Source organism: Typopeltis vanoorti, chromosome 19 (assembly GCF_054136105.1).
Source record: "Typopeltis vanoorti isolate ZY-2024b chromosome 19, IOZ_Tvanoo_1.0, whole genome shotgun sequence".
In the NCBI taxonomy this organism is placed as follows: Eukaryota; Metazoa; Arthropoda; class Arachnida; order Uropygi; family Thelyphonidae; genus Typopeltis; species Typopeltis vanoorti.
This window is the reverse complement of record NC_143567.1, coordinates 88,873,387-88,892,387: the sequence shown is the minus strand read 5'-3', so window position 1 is coordinate 88,892,387 and position 19,001 is coordinate 88,873,387. Positions and strand designations below refer to the sequence as shown.

The following is a 19,001-nucleotide window of genomic DNA, read 5'->3' as shown; positions in this document are numbered from 1 at the left end:
GTTGAGATTAGGGCAGTCAATTAGAATTTCTCAGGCCTGCTTAAATTTGCACTCGCACCACATTTTGGTGTGATCTAATGAACGGGTGCATTTCTAGTGAGTTCTGTGTAGAGTATCCAGGGTATGATCACAAAGACCAGATTTATCCTAGTTATTAAATTTAATGTGTCACTTATATTCCTTTTGCCAGGTAGGAATTATACGTCTAGTTTTGTCTCTATAAGGCAGGTGATAGGTACATTGAGCACGGTATACTCCAGGTAGATTAGGGGAAGAAGATGATCCTTCTAGCAGTGGAATAAGTTCTTTAATTTTTCAGGAGTTATATGTGGCATTAAAATGGTATCTGTGCAGTATTCTGTTTATCTGATATCCCTTTAATTTATCGAATGGCTACAGTTTTTTTTTTTATGTCATTTATTTTTATTATTAGGCACAGTCTTATGAGAAATTTTTGTCATAGTATTTTTAGTACTTTAAATTCAAGAACTTCTTCAAACTTATTCAAACAAAAAACATCATATTTTGTCCACATCGTGAGGAAATAGCAAATACCAACTTCTACAAACTATTTTGGTAGGAAGAATTAATGGCAAAGGAGCTAGAGAAAGAAAAAGAATATCTTGATTTGACAACCTCATGAAGTGGACAGGAAAGAGCAGCATACAACTGCTCAGATTAACGCAAGAACACAGTTTGTTCACCAAGATGGTTGCTGACCTTCGATAGAAGATAGTACCATAAGAAGAAGATTCAACTTCTCAGAGGATCCCCTTCCTTCCTTGGCCCACCTGGAGCATACTCATCTAGCTCTTTATAGGTAAAACTGGATGCACAGTTCCTGTCTGGAAAAATGTAAAGCTATAAACTTTACATTTTTCGTTTATTAATTTTGTTTATTTACATTTATTAATTCATCAAAATTAATAACTATGATATGATAAATCTTTTTCTGAACACCCACTCTAATCTCAATAGTAATAATGATTTAAAATCTCAAGAATATGGATGGCATATATTTTATCCACATAATCTTTTGTTCCAAGAGATTATTATAAATTATAATTAGGTCTGTAGTGCTCCAGGATCTTAGCCTTAATATGACAAACTTGTGTTAAATTATTAGTTAGGCCACCTCTGTTGTATTAAAAGATAATACGAATTTTGCTTCTGTGAAGAAAAGACATGCTGGTAATGTGTTTTCTGGTATTTTTCCACACACAAAAAAAAATATATATTATTATCTAACACCTCCATTGAGTCCATAGACTCATTGAGGGAAGGCACCTACTCTACAACTCTTCACCAACCATAACTAACTGCAACTACACCAACGCTATCTACCGCCAACCACCACCACCACTAGCATTTTCACAGAAAAACATCCATGCCTATGGCAGGATTCGAACCCGCAGCCTTTTGGCTGGAGAGCGGATACGCTAACCACTTGGTCAACCAGCCTGGCATATATCGCATAGAATAAGAAACTATTTTTTTTTTAATTTTCTTGACTAGTTTCATGAAAATTCTTTTGTTTCACTTCATCAGTATAATTACATGAACAAACTAAAAACATTTCAGAAACAAACGGGTCTTTACTGTTTTTGGATACAATAATTGAGGTATCTGAACAAACTGCATTCAACTTTATAATCTATAGGAAGACTACAAACATAGCACGTTACCTATATGGCACATCCCATCATCACCAAACACAAAAAATAGGTATCATCCATTCCTTAATGCAATAGGGCTTACAGAATTTCCACTAACATAGAAAAAAAACTGAACCAAGAGCTGCAATACCAGAGTTCAATCCTACCAAAAAATGAATACAATAGAACATTAATAAAAAGAAATTCTACTTCAACCTCTAAAACAATCAGATGAACAAAAAGAATCAAGACTTTAGAAAAACAGTAATTCTCCCATATATATACAACAGTCACAGACAAAATAGCAAGGTTTCTTTGCCAACAAAATTTAAAAGCCACTTTCTACCCAATCAAGAATTCTGATCACCTGAAACCTCCTAACCCGTACATCTGCCACTTATAAAACAGATTTCTACAAGATCAGTTGTAGTTGTGGTTTATACTACATAGGACAGACAGGCAGATCTGGAGAGGTACACCAATCGGAACATTTCAACAACATGGAGAACAAAAGACGAAACAAATCGGGACTGGCAGCATATACATGATAACTAATAATTAAGGAATTGACAGCGTACACTAGAAATATAAATTAAATAAACTTAATATATACTTTCCGATATTTCAGCAAATGTCACGTTGGCGTCTTCTTGGGAACTTATTACAAAGACAAGTGCACACAAGTACTACATAACAGCAAATGAGAACTGAAGCTAGGAAGCTAACATTTTCCTAAAGTCCTGATAGTGTCCCCTGGTGGGCTATATTGGTAGTTCTTGGCCTTTGGGCTGAAGTTCTGATAAATGTTTCCTAAATTTGGGGCAGTCTCATGCATCCAAATTTGTTGAGGTTTGGCATGTTCCTAAGGGCTGAGGCTGATTCCATGAATAGTCTTTCATATTTGAACTTGCTGCAGTGTATTACTGTAACTTTCTTCCATCTTATTCTGTGGCGAGTATCCAGAGCATGGTCTGCAAGCCCAGAGTGGCTGTACTTGTGATATCGAATGTAATCCTTGTGTTCTGAGATTCTGATATTTGCTGTCCTGCCTGTTTGGCCAAAGTAGGACAGTTTACAGCTGCAAGGGACCTGGTACACCAGGTAGTTACGTAATAATTATTATTATTATTATTAAACAAGACCTCATGGAGTCAAAGACTCATCTAGGAGGTCCTTTTATCTCACACACATCTCATCATATCGGGTCTTAAACACATTCAAACTCCTTGCAGACACCACACTCTCAGGCAAGGCATTCCAATCATTCACAACTCTGCACGAAAAAAACCTGCCTCTCACTCCCCTACTCACACCCTCTTTATACAGTTTCCAGGGATGACCTCTGGTTCTCCCCTGATCTCCCACTATTCTCTGTAGAACTTCTCCACCATTGATCCTATAACAACCCGTTACCAACTTGTAGGTCTCTATCATATCTCCCCTCTTCCTTCTCTCCACTAGACTCTGCAAATTACATCTTTTCAATCTTTCCTCATACTCGACATTCCAGAGGTCAGAAACTACCTTAGTCAGTCGCCTTTGGACCCTTTCCAACATCTCTTCATCCTTCTGAAAACCAGGTGACCAAATCTGGGCACAATAGTCCATGTGTGGCCTAATCAAAGCCTTATACAATGGAACAAGAATCTCCCTACTTCTACACGTCAGTGTCCTCCTCATCATTCCCAGAAGTCTTTGTTGTCTTCACAATTTTGGCGATGTGTCCCCTAAATTTTAGATCCTTATCCACTATCACTCCCAGATCTCTTATTTCCTCTACTTCCAACAATATATTCTCACCAAGCATAAATTCTGCATCCCATCTTTGTTTTCCAAATTTTAAAACCTTACATTTTGCAACATTGAACTCACATCCCCATTTCCGTGCCCAATCACTCAATTTATTCAAGTCTTATTGCAAGGCCACAACATCTTCACTAATCTTTATGGTTCGTCCCAACTTTGCATCATCTGCAAACAACTGAATATCTCCATTCAAATCTTCACCAATATCATTAATATACAAGTTAAATAGTAATGGCCCTAAAACAGATCCCTGAGGCACTCCACTAGTGACTTTCCTTTTCCTGGATATTGCACCTCCATACACAACTTGTTGATACCTATCAGATAGCCAGTCTCCAATCCAATGCACTAATCTAATATCCAACCCCATCTGCTCTAGTTTGACTGTCAACTTACCATGAGGTACTCTATCAAAAGCTTTTGCGAAATCCAAGTATATTACTGTGTATCCTTCTCCTCTGTCCAAGGAAGCAGTCACTTTATTGTAATAAGTAAGGAGATTACTAAAACACAACCTCCCTTTAGCAAATCCATGCTGTCCATCAAAGATTATACCATTGTTGTCAACCCAACTCTGGATCCTAGTTCTCACAAGCTTCTCCAACAACTTAACCACAACACCTGACACACAGATAGGCCTATAGTTTGATGCTTGAGTTCGATCACCTCCTTTATGAAGTGGCACAATCTTGCTCTCCTTCCACTCTTTAGGGACTTGACCAAGTGCAAGACTCGTATTAAAAAAATATGTCAAGGCAGGTGTCAACTCTCTGGCACATTCCTTCAGAATACGCGGTGATATATTATCAAGTCCCACAGCCTTATTTACATCTAGTTTACTCAACTCCCCAAACACCTCTTGCTCACTTACAGTCAGTCTCTCCTCCCCATCATCAACTGCTCTTAATCTCTCCATGAAGTCACATTCACAAGATTGAAAGATCTTTATGAACTGCTCATTAAGTATCTCCACCACACATTCTGCAACAGCTGTCTTTATACCATTTCCTCCAATCAATGTCATCCTTCCATAATCATTCTTTCTTTTGCTGGCTACATATCGAAAGAACTCCCTAGGATTCTTTTTAGCTTCATTAGCTAACTGCTGTTCATACCTCTCTTTAGCTACTCTCACCAACCAAGTCACTCTCCTTGCCTGGTCTTTGTAGAACTCATGAAATTGGTTACTTCCACTTCTCTTATGCTGCCTCCACAATGCCCTTTTTCTCTGTATTGCATGCTTAATCTCTTTATTCATCCATCTCACACCTAACTTATTTAACCTTCTCACCCGTGGTATACATTTAGACATTGCATCCGCTAAATATTTTTTGAAAATCCCCCAAGCTGCATTGATCTCTTTTCCAGCTAACTCCTCATTCCATGCTACACCTGCAAGCTGTCTCCTGAGCTCTTCATAATCACCCCCCTTGTAGTTCCACATATACCCTTTTTTCACAGGGGTCCTTGCACTGCTGGCAACCACCCAAGTAATCACCTCATGGTCACTTTCACCAATTGGTGGATGATTTGATACCTCATTGATAATTACATCCTCCGATGAGATGACCAAATCCAAGACCCTTAATCCTCGTGTGCCCTCTGTTACATACTGTCTGAGGTAGTTATCCCTCAAAAACTCAAGAAACTCATTTTCTTTACTTCCAGTTGCTATCTCTTCATTCCAGTCTATATTGCCATAATTAAAATCACCCATAATGATCACCCTTTTCTTATTTGCTTGGCTTATTTGACTATACATTTCACTATCACCACCATCCACATTACCAGGTCTATAACAACATCCCACCAAGTATTTGATTCTATTCACCTCTATCTCACACCATACTGCCTCAAAACCACTGGCCCCATTTCCCTCTTGCATCTCTGCCTTGTATGGACATAACTCTTTCTCTATCATCAATAGCACTCTCCCTTCCTTTTTACCCCTTCTATCCTCACGAAACACATCATACCTTTCCATCTCTATTCCTGTCAGGACATCATCCTCATCCAACCATGTCTCACTTATTCTGACAATCTCTGGGTGCACAGACGTAATTAGTGCAACCATTTCATCCGCCTTGTTTCTTATACTTCTAGCATTGGTATACAAACACAACAACTCATTTCTGGATCTACAGCTAGTTCCACTGATACCACTCACTATATGTGATCTCTCCATACTGGACTGGGGCCATTTCCCTTTCTGCTTCTTCATTTTAGAACCCTTTGCAATTCCATCTGTTTCCTTTTGATCCCTGATCATCCCATTACTTTCCTGCCTACACATTCTCTCACCTCCTCTTGGAGCATCCACCTTTCTCACGCTGTGTATCCCTGTCCACCCTGAGCCTCCCCGTTTCCCTGCTCCTCTTGCACACCCATTCTCTCATTTTCTATACTCATACCACTCACTTCCACATTCATTTCCACTCCTTCAATCTCTCCTGTCTTACTCTCCTGCTCTTCCACATCACTCCCCCTCTCGATCTGATTCATTCTCTCTATTCACTTCTCTACCTTCCAGCAGCAGTCTCTCCAAGCGACTCACACCATAACCACTCAAATGCAGTCCATCACTCCCATACAGCTCACTTCGTCCCTCAAACTCATTCCACACATTAACAAACTGTACTCCCATCTCCTCACACATTTCAGCCAGAATATCATTCATAATCCTTGCTCTCTGCCTCATTTCACCACAATCATACCTAGGCAACACACTGACCACCCTTCCTGTCACACTATTCTCCTTTATCTTTCCAAGCAGTCTCCTGACATTCATTTTGACATGCTCTTTGTTCTCTCTCAAATCATTCGTACCAATTAATACAATTAACTCTTTTGCTCGTTCCCGCCTCATATTCAATGCCTCAATCACTCCACTCATTTTACCGCCTGGAAAACATACCTTGTGCATTTTATCCTCTAGCACACCTTTAATAATGGAGTCGCCATACAACGCCACTCGCTCATCATTTGTTAACTCTTTCATGCCATCATGATTTATTTTAATAGTTTTGACCTGAATTCTCTTAATTTCATTCCGCATCCATTTCATTTCTTGCTTCATCCAATCCAATTCACCTTCTGAACCTCGCGACACATTCACTCTATCATTAAATCTTTCTAACTTTCTAACTCTCGACCCCCTCTTCTCACTTTCCCTCTCATTCATCCTTCTTTGTTTCTGTACTTTCGGTCCAACATACGTCCAACTTTCACTATCATTCTTCTCACTTTCACATATCTTTCTTTGTTTCCGTACTTTCGGACTAACATGCGTCCAACTTTCGCTATCATTCTTCTCACTTTCACATATCTTTCTTTGTTTCCGTACTTTCGGACTAACATGCGTCCAACTTTCGCTATCATTCTTCTCACTTTCACATATCTTTCTTTGTTTCCTTACTTTCGGACTAACATGCGTCCAACTTTCGCTATCATTCTTCTCACTTTTACTGTCATTCATCTTTCTTTGGTTCAGTACTTTCGTTCCAACATGCGTCCAACTTTCGCCATCAGTCATTCTTTTTTCACTATCATTCATTCTTTCGATTTTTTTTACTTGCGATTTCTGCACCACGCCATTTCTACTTTCATTCGTTCTCTCAATTTTGTTTCTTTCTGCCTCACTTTCGTCCCTTTTAATATCTGTTACGGTTGTCAAATCGCTCTTTTTCTTTTTTCCTGATTTTTTAACATTTTTTCGCCTGTCTTCCTCGCCATCCTTCTCTTTCAAACGTGCACTCGCGACACAATCGGTACTAGCACTTTCTGTCATCAACTTCATATTCGCATTCATCAATTCCTCGTTCAGATCACATTTCGCACACACCCTTCTTCCATCCGCACTAAACATCCACAAATCATTTATGTAATCGAAGGAATACATATAACAGACCTCACACTTAACGAACCGACTGAAATCCAAATTAAAATCATGGAATGACAATGCCGCCGCCATTTTTTTTTTTTTCTCTGCAGGTTACTAGGTCTAATATTAACGTTTTCGTATTTAGTTTAAGCAAGAAAAAAAAAACCCACACTAATAATATCGGTAGCGTACAACGTTTACAGCCGCTCTTACTTAAACAATTAAGCATATATACTTAATTATTCCTAGTAAAACTTATCTGAATCAGGAGCTCTTCAAAACACGTTCGTAGCGCTTGACCCACTAGCGCCCCCCTCAAGGGGAAGTGGTTGGTCTTTAGTGGAGCGGATAAGGGATGCCAATTTTACTATGTGGTCTGTAACAGGTGGTCAAGTCATGTTTTTTTAAAATTTTGTTGATTTTTTTCTGAAGTGCCTTGGATGTAGGGAATGGTGATGGATTTAGAGTAATCTTTTTTGTGAAGGGGAGGGGATGGTGGGGGTTGTAGGTTAAGTATTTTTTGGATTCTTTTGGGGGGGGTAGCCATTGGCCGAGAAAGTGTCACAGATGTGATTTAGTTCAGTGGTTAGGGCTTGATTCCTTAATTCCTTAATTATTAGTTGTCATGTATAATCAGCGTATAAGCCTCTCAACAAGAATAAAGGCAGCATATACAACTAAAACAAAACATCAAGTAGTATGGCAACAACCAAAGTGCCCCACATAGATTACCATTTTTTCTTAAGAGCATTCAAAGAATCAGCTGAAATGATGAAACATCATCCTCTATAGTGCAGTAAAAAAACAAGGGATGATTTGATATCATATTTGGTCTTTTAATTCATCACATCACACTCATATCTACAAGTAGTATACAGAAACCCATAAAAGAGCAGCCAGCATAACAGTGAATGCATAATTTCCATTGTTATCTATGTTCAGTGTTACTTGTTTCTATTTTTTTAGTTCTAGATAATTCATGTAATTATCCTGATGAAGTGAAACAAAAGAATTTTCATGAAACTTCTTAAGCTTTCATGAACCATTAAGGTTCTTAACTGCCCTTAGACTTGCAACCACAACTCCATCAGTTGAGGATAAGGTAGTTAGCCCTATGCCTCCCAGTGGGTGCTATTTCTGTAGATGCATGTGTTCACGGGGCCAGTTTGCCTGTTCTGAGGGACGAAAAACCTGAGTTTCTGAGAGAAAAAACTCGCCACCTCTGTATGAGACCAGCTAACTAACCTTTAGTCGAAGGAGACCAGATAAAGGTTCCTCACGTCATTGACTGGAATCGAACCCAGGTCTTTCTGACCAAAGGGCTTTGTCTATACTGACTGAGCTACAGATTCTCCATTTCATGAAACTAGTCAAGAAGATTTAAGAAAAAGTTTCTTATTATATGTGATATTTTTTTTTTTTATGGAAAAATACCAGAAAACATATTCCTATCATAATATGAATTTGTTCTCTGGCCATGTGAAACTATGATATAGCTTTGAAGTAGGTTTTTTTTTTTTGGTAGAGGTCAGTCCAGTAGAATAACAGTTGATCAAATTAGTGTCACTTTGGTATACTGTTGAATTGTAATGTGGCTTGTCCATGTATACTCCGTATGATGACCTTAATAACATTGAAATTTGGGAAATTAATTATTTTTCACATAGCAGTAATCTCCATAATTTTATCAGAACGAATGATGATCACTGTGTAACTTTAAAAGAAAAGTTTAATGTCACTGTCCTTCATGATATGACCTGTATAGATGATAAGTAACTGTGGGGATAATGTATAGATTTATACATTATCAGGTGAGAGATAATGCACCCTTATCTCTCACCTGATTTAACATAAAACCACCTGCTTGTATCTCCTTCATCTCTAACTGCTGACTTATACCTGAAATATAGACTTATACCTGTAAGTAATATCCCACTTACACGACATAACTGTAGCATTCTTTTCTCTTGGCACCTTGTCATATGCCTTTTCCACATCTACAAAACTTAAACACATTCTTATTATATTCCCATGATTTCACAAGTATTTGTCTCAAAGTAAAAATCTGATGCTGACAACCTCTGTTTGGCATGAAAGGTACTTTTTAGGAAATAGAAATTTAATTATGTTAGGGGAGAATATGAATAAGATATTGAAGGTTATCCTGATACTAATTATGCATCATGTTCACAATCAGATAACATGGATTGAAATAGTTGTTAACCTCACAATTCAAATACACAGTAAAGGAGGAGATTAAGAAAATTCAGTAAGACAAAACCTAATCACACTAGAAATTCCACCAATCCAAAAGCACATCTGAAGTACTTCACATTTCTTTAACATAAATATCAATTTCTTATTGGGCAAATCACAAATGACAATTATACATGGTTACAAAACCAAAACTACTAAAATGTTTAAAGGCAATCTAAATTATTTAAAATATTTTTTAAATTAGAATAATGAAATTGTTAAAAGATTTATAAGTTATGACTATTTTACATTCTGACTAGGCCTTATGAATTATGCAGTGTAGCGAAAGTAAAACTTTTATACCTCCATGTTTGAGCACTTTATTGTCGAATATAATCAATTCCAGCTGCCTTTCCACATTTCAGGTTTTAAGTGGCTCTTTCTACCCTCAAGTAGTGATATATATATATATATATATATATATATATACACACACACACACACACTTACTCCTGAATGTATTCCTGTTAAGAATTTTTTACTCTCGTCTTGTCACTGTCTGTTTCATTGAACTGTCACTCAAACTAAGCACTCCAGACATCCAGAATATCCTTAGCTTCCGTTATGTCTCCATAACAGAATTTCTAAGCTTTTTCATTAGCTCCAGAATATTTTGCCACCTTCTTGATATTTATTTCTGTATTCTTACCAAAGTTTTCCTGTGGCTTTTGTTTATCTAGTTTTATATAGTGCTTTGTTTTTTTACATCTTTCTCTGTATTCTCAAAGAGCTCAAGTTACTTTACTTGCCAATAACTTTTAATATGCTTTCTACTTTTTCTTAACTTCCCAAGTCCACCATGGAGTTCTGATTTTTCTATCCTTGCATACAATCTCATCACATGCCCCCCCTTCCTCTCTGGCTGAGTCGTTTTTTTCAGGAGTTGATAATAATTCAAGATGTGGTTCTTGTTTTCCAGAACCAAAATTTTACTATCATTTCTTCTTAGTCTTTGTTTTAATAGTGTTTATGTATTCTTTTTTTTTTTTTTTGGAATATACTTCCTATGAGAAGAACCAACGGAAGCCATCCCACTTGGTTCATTGTAGTGACAAAAGTCACAAGGGAGTGGCATTAATATTAATAAATGCAAGATGATACACTTTGGGGTGCAGAGATATAAGACTATATACTATATTCGTGGAGCTGTACTTCAGGTGAATGAGATTCAGAATCTTGGGGTGATGGTATACAGTGGACTAAAGTTTCGAGGGCACATTGCAAGTATTGCAAAGACTGCACATCATATTGTTGCTGTGATAAAAAAAAAAGTAAATTGACATGTTGGGATAAGGAGGTGGTGGTGGTGCTTCTATATAATGCATTGATCTGACCATGCATAGACTATTGTGCTCAGATTAGGTCACCTGGTTTTCATTGTGATGTGGAAACACTAAAGAGGGTCCAAGGACAAGTGACCAAAGTGATACCAGGACTCTGAAATGTTGGTTATGAGGAGCAGAGGGAATATGGATTGCAGAGTTTGATAGATAGGAGGAAAAGAGGAGATATGATAAGTCTTCGAGTTAGTTAAGGGATTCTACAAGATTTATACAGAAGGAAATGCTGTTATTATTACACGACACCTCCAGGGAGTCCAATGACTCATTGAGGGAGGGCACCTGTTCTACAACTCTTATCTCCACCACTCATCCACAACTGACTGCAACTACACCAATGTCATCTACCAATTAATTGACTCATAATTAACAAGCCTGGAATAATTAACATCCCTGGAAGATGTCATAATTAACATCTTCCGGGGATGGCCTCTCATTCTTCCTCGTTCAGATATGGTGAAGGAGGATGAGAGGAGTAGATTTTTTACGTGGAGAGTTGCTGATAAGTGGATGCATTTTCTGGAGTGCATTGTGTATGCAGGGAGTGTAAATAAACTCAAAAAATTAATAATGATAGACATGTTGCTGGTTAAGTGGGCCTCCCATGATGAGTCTGACTCCATGGAGGTTATTACTGAAATAATAATAAACTGAGCATCTAAGTCTTGGTTCCAAATAAATGCTGCAAGGTAGCAAAGAAAAAATTCAGCATATCAGAAGTAGTGCAAGACAAAAACTTCAACTTCATTCTTAGTCTATGCTGATGCTTGCAACAGCTGCAAGCATCAGCATAGACTAATAGCATTCATAGTCTAAATTCATAGCATTCTTGTGATGATGATGATGCAACATTTGTCCTTTTGAAAAGACCTGGGTTCAAACTGAGAACTCTTTATAAAGAGTTCTTTGCATCCTATAAAGGGTTTTCAGCAGAGCTGATGTTGCTACTGCAGCTTCTTTATGAGAAATCCAAAGTTTTACAAATTAATCTTTTTAGTTTAAACTTTTTGTCATTGGTTTTAAAATTCCTCTCTATGTTCATGTATTTTTTACACTTGTTGCTGTCCTGTATCCACCATTTTAAATTGCATACTCTCTGAGCTCCAATCAAGTCTTTAGTCAAGTTTTCATACCCATACCTTTAAGTAGGTGTGTTAATTAATATTATTCTTTCTAAACCTTATTAAATTCCAACTGTTTAAACCTAGTCATTTAGAAATGCAAGTATTTCTCCACTCCATTTCTAAATATAGCTTAGCTTTTTCTTTCATATTGTAAACATTTTAGGAGAAATTGGGATGCAATACTTATATTAAAAGAGAAATATGTAAATGCATAATTTTTTCTAAGTTTCTATCACTATAGAATTTAACCAAATATCTCTGAAAGCAAAATACTTATTAACAGAAAGAGTAAGTTTACTTAAGTGGGAGATGTTAAATCCCGTTTTATTTTATAGCCGGGTACGAAATTAGGGTCGAAATCCATCGACATCCATAGAGTTTCAATCCCGAAAAGAACTATCAGCGGAACCAAGTGTAAATGATCACTTGGATAGTGCAACACCAGGGCAACTCCATGCAAAGGTGGAGCAAGTTCCCTCACTAACTTTAATATTCTTTCATAATGTAAAACCCAGCTCCTAAGAGATGGGATTTAAAATAAAACAGGATTTAACATCTCCCTCTTAATTAACAAATTCGCTGGTAAAATAGCCTTTCGGCTTATTATCTTTGTAGAGTAAGTTTACATTTGCAGTCCCTAATTGCTGGTATATAAAAAAAAAAAGCATTTGTAAATAAACAACCTAAATTTTGTAACTATTATCTGTATAGTGTAGTCTGAAACAAGTGATATTTCTTTTTCATTTTGTAGTATAATAATATGCAAGCTTTTATCTAATATTTAACTAATTCTGTTATAAAACGTCTAACTGAAGCTTCTTTTCAGGAACTCCTGGTGAGCCACTACCTGTAACATGTGAAGAAGATATTTTTGAATATATTGATTTCCCTTATGTATCTCCAAATCAGAGGATTGCCTAAATTCTTTTGAACCAGCATGGAACTCAGATTAGAGAAAAAGAAAATATTTATGTAATTTTAAGATTAATTCTGCATTTACCGTATTACTTGCTGCTGCTGTTACTATTCTTCTTTTTTTTTTTATTCCAAAATTGTTGTTTCACATAATACTTAAATAATGAATTGGAAATTTATTTCTTGAAAGAATTAAATAGCTCACTCTTATTTACAAATTAAGCAACATTGTTAAATAGTTTATATGAAATGTGTGTTAAATGTATTAAATAATATTGTAAATTTTTTTTTATTTGGTATTTAAATATTCACTGTTATATCATCTGTGAATTTTTCATAGTATTTATTTTTTTTATTTTGTTATTCGTACTTCGACATGTACATTGCACCTTTTATTATAAGCTAGGCGTTACATTTTATATTGCTTATTTTTTAAACCGTGTTATTCATTGCAAACTGATTACAAACTAACAAATCTGCTTTTGTTAATAACAGCTGTGCTGTTTATTAACAAAACATGCTGGGATCCAGTATACTGAGTATTATGCAGCATACCATGTGATTGTTTATAGACTAATAGCATAAATAAAACTTGAGGTGTTATGTTTTAAGGATTCTGAGATTTTTATATCATGTAAATAATTTTCAGTTTGTGTCAAAGTTAAAACCGAAACACAAACTCCATCAAATTATATCACCACCATACGTACATTATTTTCATCTTTAAACAAAGAAAATTCTTTGACTATACATACATACTGTATATTATCGTGTATAATAAGAAAAATTTATTGTTAAAATTTATGGTCTAAAGTTAGGGGTTTCGCATTATATATGCAGATCTTAAAAAATATAACCTTTCATTAGACTTGCACACACAACATATACTACCTAATGCCTATGCAACCAAATCTACGGAGGCTGTTCAATAAGTTATAAGACTATATTTATACAGTAAACAGATTACCTTTAATCGTCATCATTTACATGGTATTTTTCGAAGTAACTACCGTGAGACGTGATGCATTTGTCTCAACGTTGCATCCACTTCTTAAACACGTGTGAAAGTCCGTTTTTTGAGAGTTCTTTCAAAACTGCCTCCGCAGCTTTTACACGTGCTTTGTTGCTTTCGAAATGGCGGCCTCTTAGTGGTTACTTGAGCTGAGGAAACAGTCAGAAATCGCACGGTGCGAGATCAGGACTGTATGGAGGGTGTGGTAGGATATCTATGTTTTTCTTCTGCAAAACGTCCACTACACCATCAGCAATATGTGGCCCTGCATTATCGTGGTGCAATAAGAAGCCATTCTTCAGCAATGGACGCTTCCTTTTGATGTGCTGTACCATTGTCCGTAAAACATCCGCATAGTATGAACCGTTTACAGTATTCCCAGGTTCTACAGCATGTTAGTAAATAATGCCTTCGTAGTCAAAAAACATTACGGTCATAACTTTACCAGCCTATTTTACAGTATTTGCTTTCTTGGGGTTAGGCGAAGACGGATGCTTCCATTTACTGTTTTGTTGTAGAGTCATAGTGATACAACCAAGCTTCATCTGCTGTAATGATGCGTTTTAAGAAGTTGTCGCCTTCTTGTTCCAGTCTTTCTTTCCATTCTGTGCACACATCCATTCGATGCTGCATTTGCTCTGGTGTCAAGAGTTTGGGAATCCATTGGGCGCAAACATGTTTCAGTTCCAAATGTTTAGCCATGATTGAGTGAACACTTCCCACAGAAATATTCAGGACAACATGCAGCTGGCATACTGTAATTCTGCAATCCTCCTTGATGATAATCGCTGCTGTGTTGATCATTGTCTCTGTGATGGACGTTGAAGGTCTTCCCTCATGTTCAAGATCTTCCACATTTTGCCTTCCTTAAAAGTTTTATGCCAGCGACAAACACTTGCCCTCAACATTGCTTCATCTTGGAAAACTTCACATATCATGTTAGAAGTGTCCGATGCTGATTTTTGCAAACGCACACAAAATTTAATCGCATAACGCTGTTCCAAGGATGCTTCCATTTCGACAACTGGTTGCGGCTCATAGGCGTGCCGAAACAAGTTTGCGTTTAGTCACGTAACACTCTGGCACATCAGCCCGTATATACCATCTATCAACCTCTTTTGTTAATACAGACAGCAACATTTCTTTATTCCACAGAAATTAATATTGTGATGAGTGGTTTCGCGACAGTAAAATTAGTCTTATTACTTATTGAACAGCCCTCGTACTTGACCCACTCTCATTCGGCGACCAAGCACGCATCATATCTGCACATATAGCCAGTAATGTAAGTAGTGCTAATATTATTATTATTATTCCTGATACCTCCAAGGAGTCCAAAGACTCATCGCAGGAGGACACCTACAACTGTCTCAACCACTACATCGAACCTCTACCGCGAATCATCTCCATCAACGCCATCTATCACCAACCCTTCACCACCACAACTAGTATTTTTTGTCTGTAAATCGTGTGTTCTGAAGGGCCGATTTGTCTGTATGCGGGATGAAAAACCCGAGTTTCCGGGAGAAAAAACCCTGCTACCTCCATATGAGATCAGCTAACTCACTTTCGATTGAAATCGTCCAGATAAAGATTCCTCCCGTCACGACGAGAATCGAACTTAGGCCTATTCCAATCGAAGGGTGCAATGTACCATTGTTCTTCCAATTGTGCTACGGAGGCTATAATATTAGCACAGTTATATTGGTTTAACCACAGTTCATTTTAAATATTATTCGTTAAACAAACCTAGCTGAAAATGAGCCAACAGAAACGTAAACGTTCATCTTTTGAAGCAGGATTTAATTTGCATGCCGTGCAGTTTGCAGAAGAACATAACAGTGTTGCTATGAGAGAATTTGGAGTAGCAGAGAGTAATATTAGACTTTGGCATAAGCAAAAAGACAGTCTTGAAAAAGAATTTAAAGGATTTTGACATTTTGTTTTAAAATAAATATTTCTTTCGTTAATTCGTATCGTTTTATTTATAATGTTAGGGAACAAGATTAACAGATCGCATTATACATGGACATGGCATTTTAGGGCTACATTTCAAAATAAAATTTCTAGTTCACATTATATGCGAAAATATACGGTAAATTTTTAGTAATGATAAATTGAGTCTCCCACGATGAGTCTTCAGACTCCATGGATGTGCCCACATAATAATCTCATGCTATATATATAGTTCCACAAAGCACTTTTCTTCCCTGAAATGGATACCAGTATTAAAATCATCCAAGTTAGGCTCACATGATCATGTTGTGTAATGTAGTCTTTAACAATATCAACTTTTGCAATGTTAGCACTAAATCCAACACTGTTTCCTCTTACACATATTTATATTTGTTCATATTTAAAGATTCTTAAACACTAAAAGATCAGAAGGAAAAACGGATGGCAGGGGGATGATTACTGCCATCCTCATCCACAAGTTTCTGTAATTATTGACCGTTTGTAGCCGGTTCCCATCTCTAGCTATGTAACCACACTTGGAAACATTGAATTGAACACTGGCATCATTTACCAGTTTGGACCAGTCAGCCCACAGAGATATATCCTTCATCACCATCATCAACAAATAACTTAGATATTTCCCAGACATTATATATACAGGATGATTCAGAACTCTTGGGCTAAACTTTAAGAGGTGATAGAACACACCTAAACAAGCACTTTTTGTCATACAATGCATGGTCCGAACTCAAGCGGTGAAGTGCTAGAGGTTAGCAACTACATGTCAGGAAATGAAGAAACACAAGAATGATAGAGATTTGAAACAATTGCAGAAATTACGGAACATAAAGAATTTTATTGTACAAATTCTGCACCCTCTGTGCATGGTAGGGGTGTAATCGTTTGTCTCGTAGAACTCTCCACACCGTGATTGGGGCACTGCATGCCGCTGACAAAAGTGCCCATTTTTCACAGATACCAGTGCAATCGCTGAAAGGTTTTTACGATCAGGCACACGTCTGGTCGGAAAGCGCTCTCGGTACAGTCTTTAGGCTTCCCCACATTCCCATCTGCAGCTCCGTAAATAAAATGCATGTCAGCCTTCTCCTGATTTGTGAAAGAATCCATCTTTTTCGCACTCCACGGTAGAAATAATGACGACTGCAAAAAACAGCACTTATATAAGTGTTTACTGGAAAGCGTCCTCTAGCACTTCACCGTTTGAGTTTGGACCATGTATTGTATGATGAAAAGTGCTTGTTTAGGTGTGTTCTATCAACCTTTAAAGTTTGGCCCAAGAGTTCAGAATTATTATTATATTATTATTATTATTACGGGCGACTCCAGGGAGTCCTTAGACTCATCGAGGGAGGCCCTAAACATCATGTCCACACAACTATACGACATTCTCATAGTATCTATCATACCTTACCTTGAACTCGCTCACTGTCACAGTGCCCACAACAGACTCTGGCAGCTTATTCCACTCATTTACCACTCTAAAAGTAAAGAACCCAGTTCTAACACCCCTGTCAACCACACTCTTGCCCAGCTTCCATAGATGTCCCCTAGTCCTCCCACCACCACCAGTCCTGTTCTCAAAAATATCCTCTGAATTAATCCTATAGAAACCCTTTAACAATTTGAATGTCTCAATCATATCTTCCCTTTTCTGCCTATCAACCAATTTCTGCAACCCACAAATCTTCAACCTGTTCTCATAAGGTTCATTCCATAGACCTGCTATCATCTTGGTCACTCGCCTCTGGATCCTCTACACATCCTCCCCATCAAGAAGAAACCTAGGTGACCAAATCTGGGCACAGTAGTCGAGATGAGGTCTTATCAAGGCTCAGTACAGAGGATCAATAGCTTGTTTGTCTCTGCTCATCAAAGTATTTTTCAACAACCAAGTGATTTGATGAGCTGATTTAGCCACTTTTGCAATGCACCCCCTAAACTTCATCTCCCTATTCACCAACACTCGCAAATCCCTGGCCTCATCAATCTCCTGGAGTACAGTTCCACCAATGTGGTATACTGCTGCTAATCTTTTCACCCCAAAATGCATAACCTTACATTTTGTCACATTAAATTGACATCCATTCTCCTTAGCCCAGATCCAAATCGTCCTGCAAGATTTTGACATCTTCTGCATTCACTATTGCCCTACCCAACTTTGCATCATCAGCAAACAAATGAACTGTTCCTCTTGGATCCTTTCCTATATCGTTAACGAACAAATTAAACAGCAGTGGTACAAGAACAGAACCCTGCGGCACCACTAGTCACAAGCCGTCTTTTAGACTCTACTCCTGAATAAACTACTCTCTGATATCTCTCCATCATCCACCCACCTATCCATCTCACCAACCCTATACCCATTCCCATATGTTGTAGTTTATGGATTAGAATTCCATGTGGTATACTGTCAAATGCCTTAGCCAGGTCCAGCAGTATCACTGTAAACCCATTACCCTTATCCAGTTCAGCCGTCACTGTGTTATAAAACTTGAGCAAGTTACTGAGGTATGATCTACCCTTTGCAAAGCCATGCTGTCTCCCATACAGTATCTCATTTTCATCAATCCATTCCTGTATTTTTCCCTTGACTGCTTTCTCCAAGACCTTGACAACGCCTCCTGATATGCTGATCGGTCGATAATTTGCAAAAGTAGTCTTGGATCCTCCTTTATGCAGTGGAACTATTTTCCCCTCTATCCACACCTTCGGTACCAAACCAGATCAGAGACTCAGATTAAACAACATGGTCAAGGGCACTGATAATTCTTTAGCCGCTTCGCATAAGACCCATGCCGGTATACCATCCAATCCCACAGAATCACCCTGTATAATCTTACATGGACCATTCTCAGTATCAATAAGAATACAAGTTAAACAATTTTAACCCAAATATAACCCTGAACCCAATCGCTGTCCTCCTTTTATATATTCACTATTTCCATACATCATTTCATACTGGTCAGTCAGCAGCTCTATTATCCATGAAGCAAACTTAGTCCACCGAGATTGTATAAAAAAAAACCGATGTGGATT

General features: G+C 37.5%; 1 protein-coding gene across 2 annotated transcripts in view; it reads left to right on the top strand.

Moving 5' to 3' along the window:
- LOC150096321 (DNA polymerase beta-like) overlaps positions 1–13,587 on the top strand; it is a 219,894-nt gene extending 206,307 nt beyond the window's left edge. For both annotated transcript variants that reach the window (XM_090408925.1, XM_090408924.1), the window contains one exon: positions 12,888–13,587. In XM_090408925.1, the coding sequence (XP_090265051.1) occupies positions 12,888–12,982 (95 nt within the window). In that variant the 3' untranslated portion in view covers positions 12,983–13,587. The remainder of the gene's footprint in view (positions 1–12,887) is intronic.
- Positions 13,588–19,001: the final 5,414 nt, after the last annotated feature.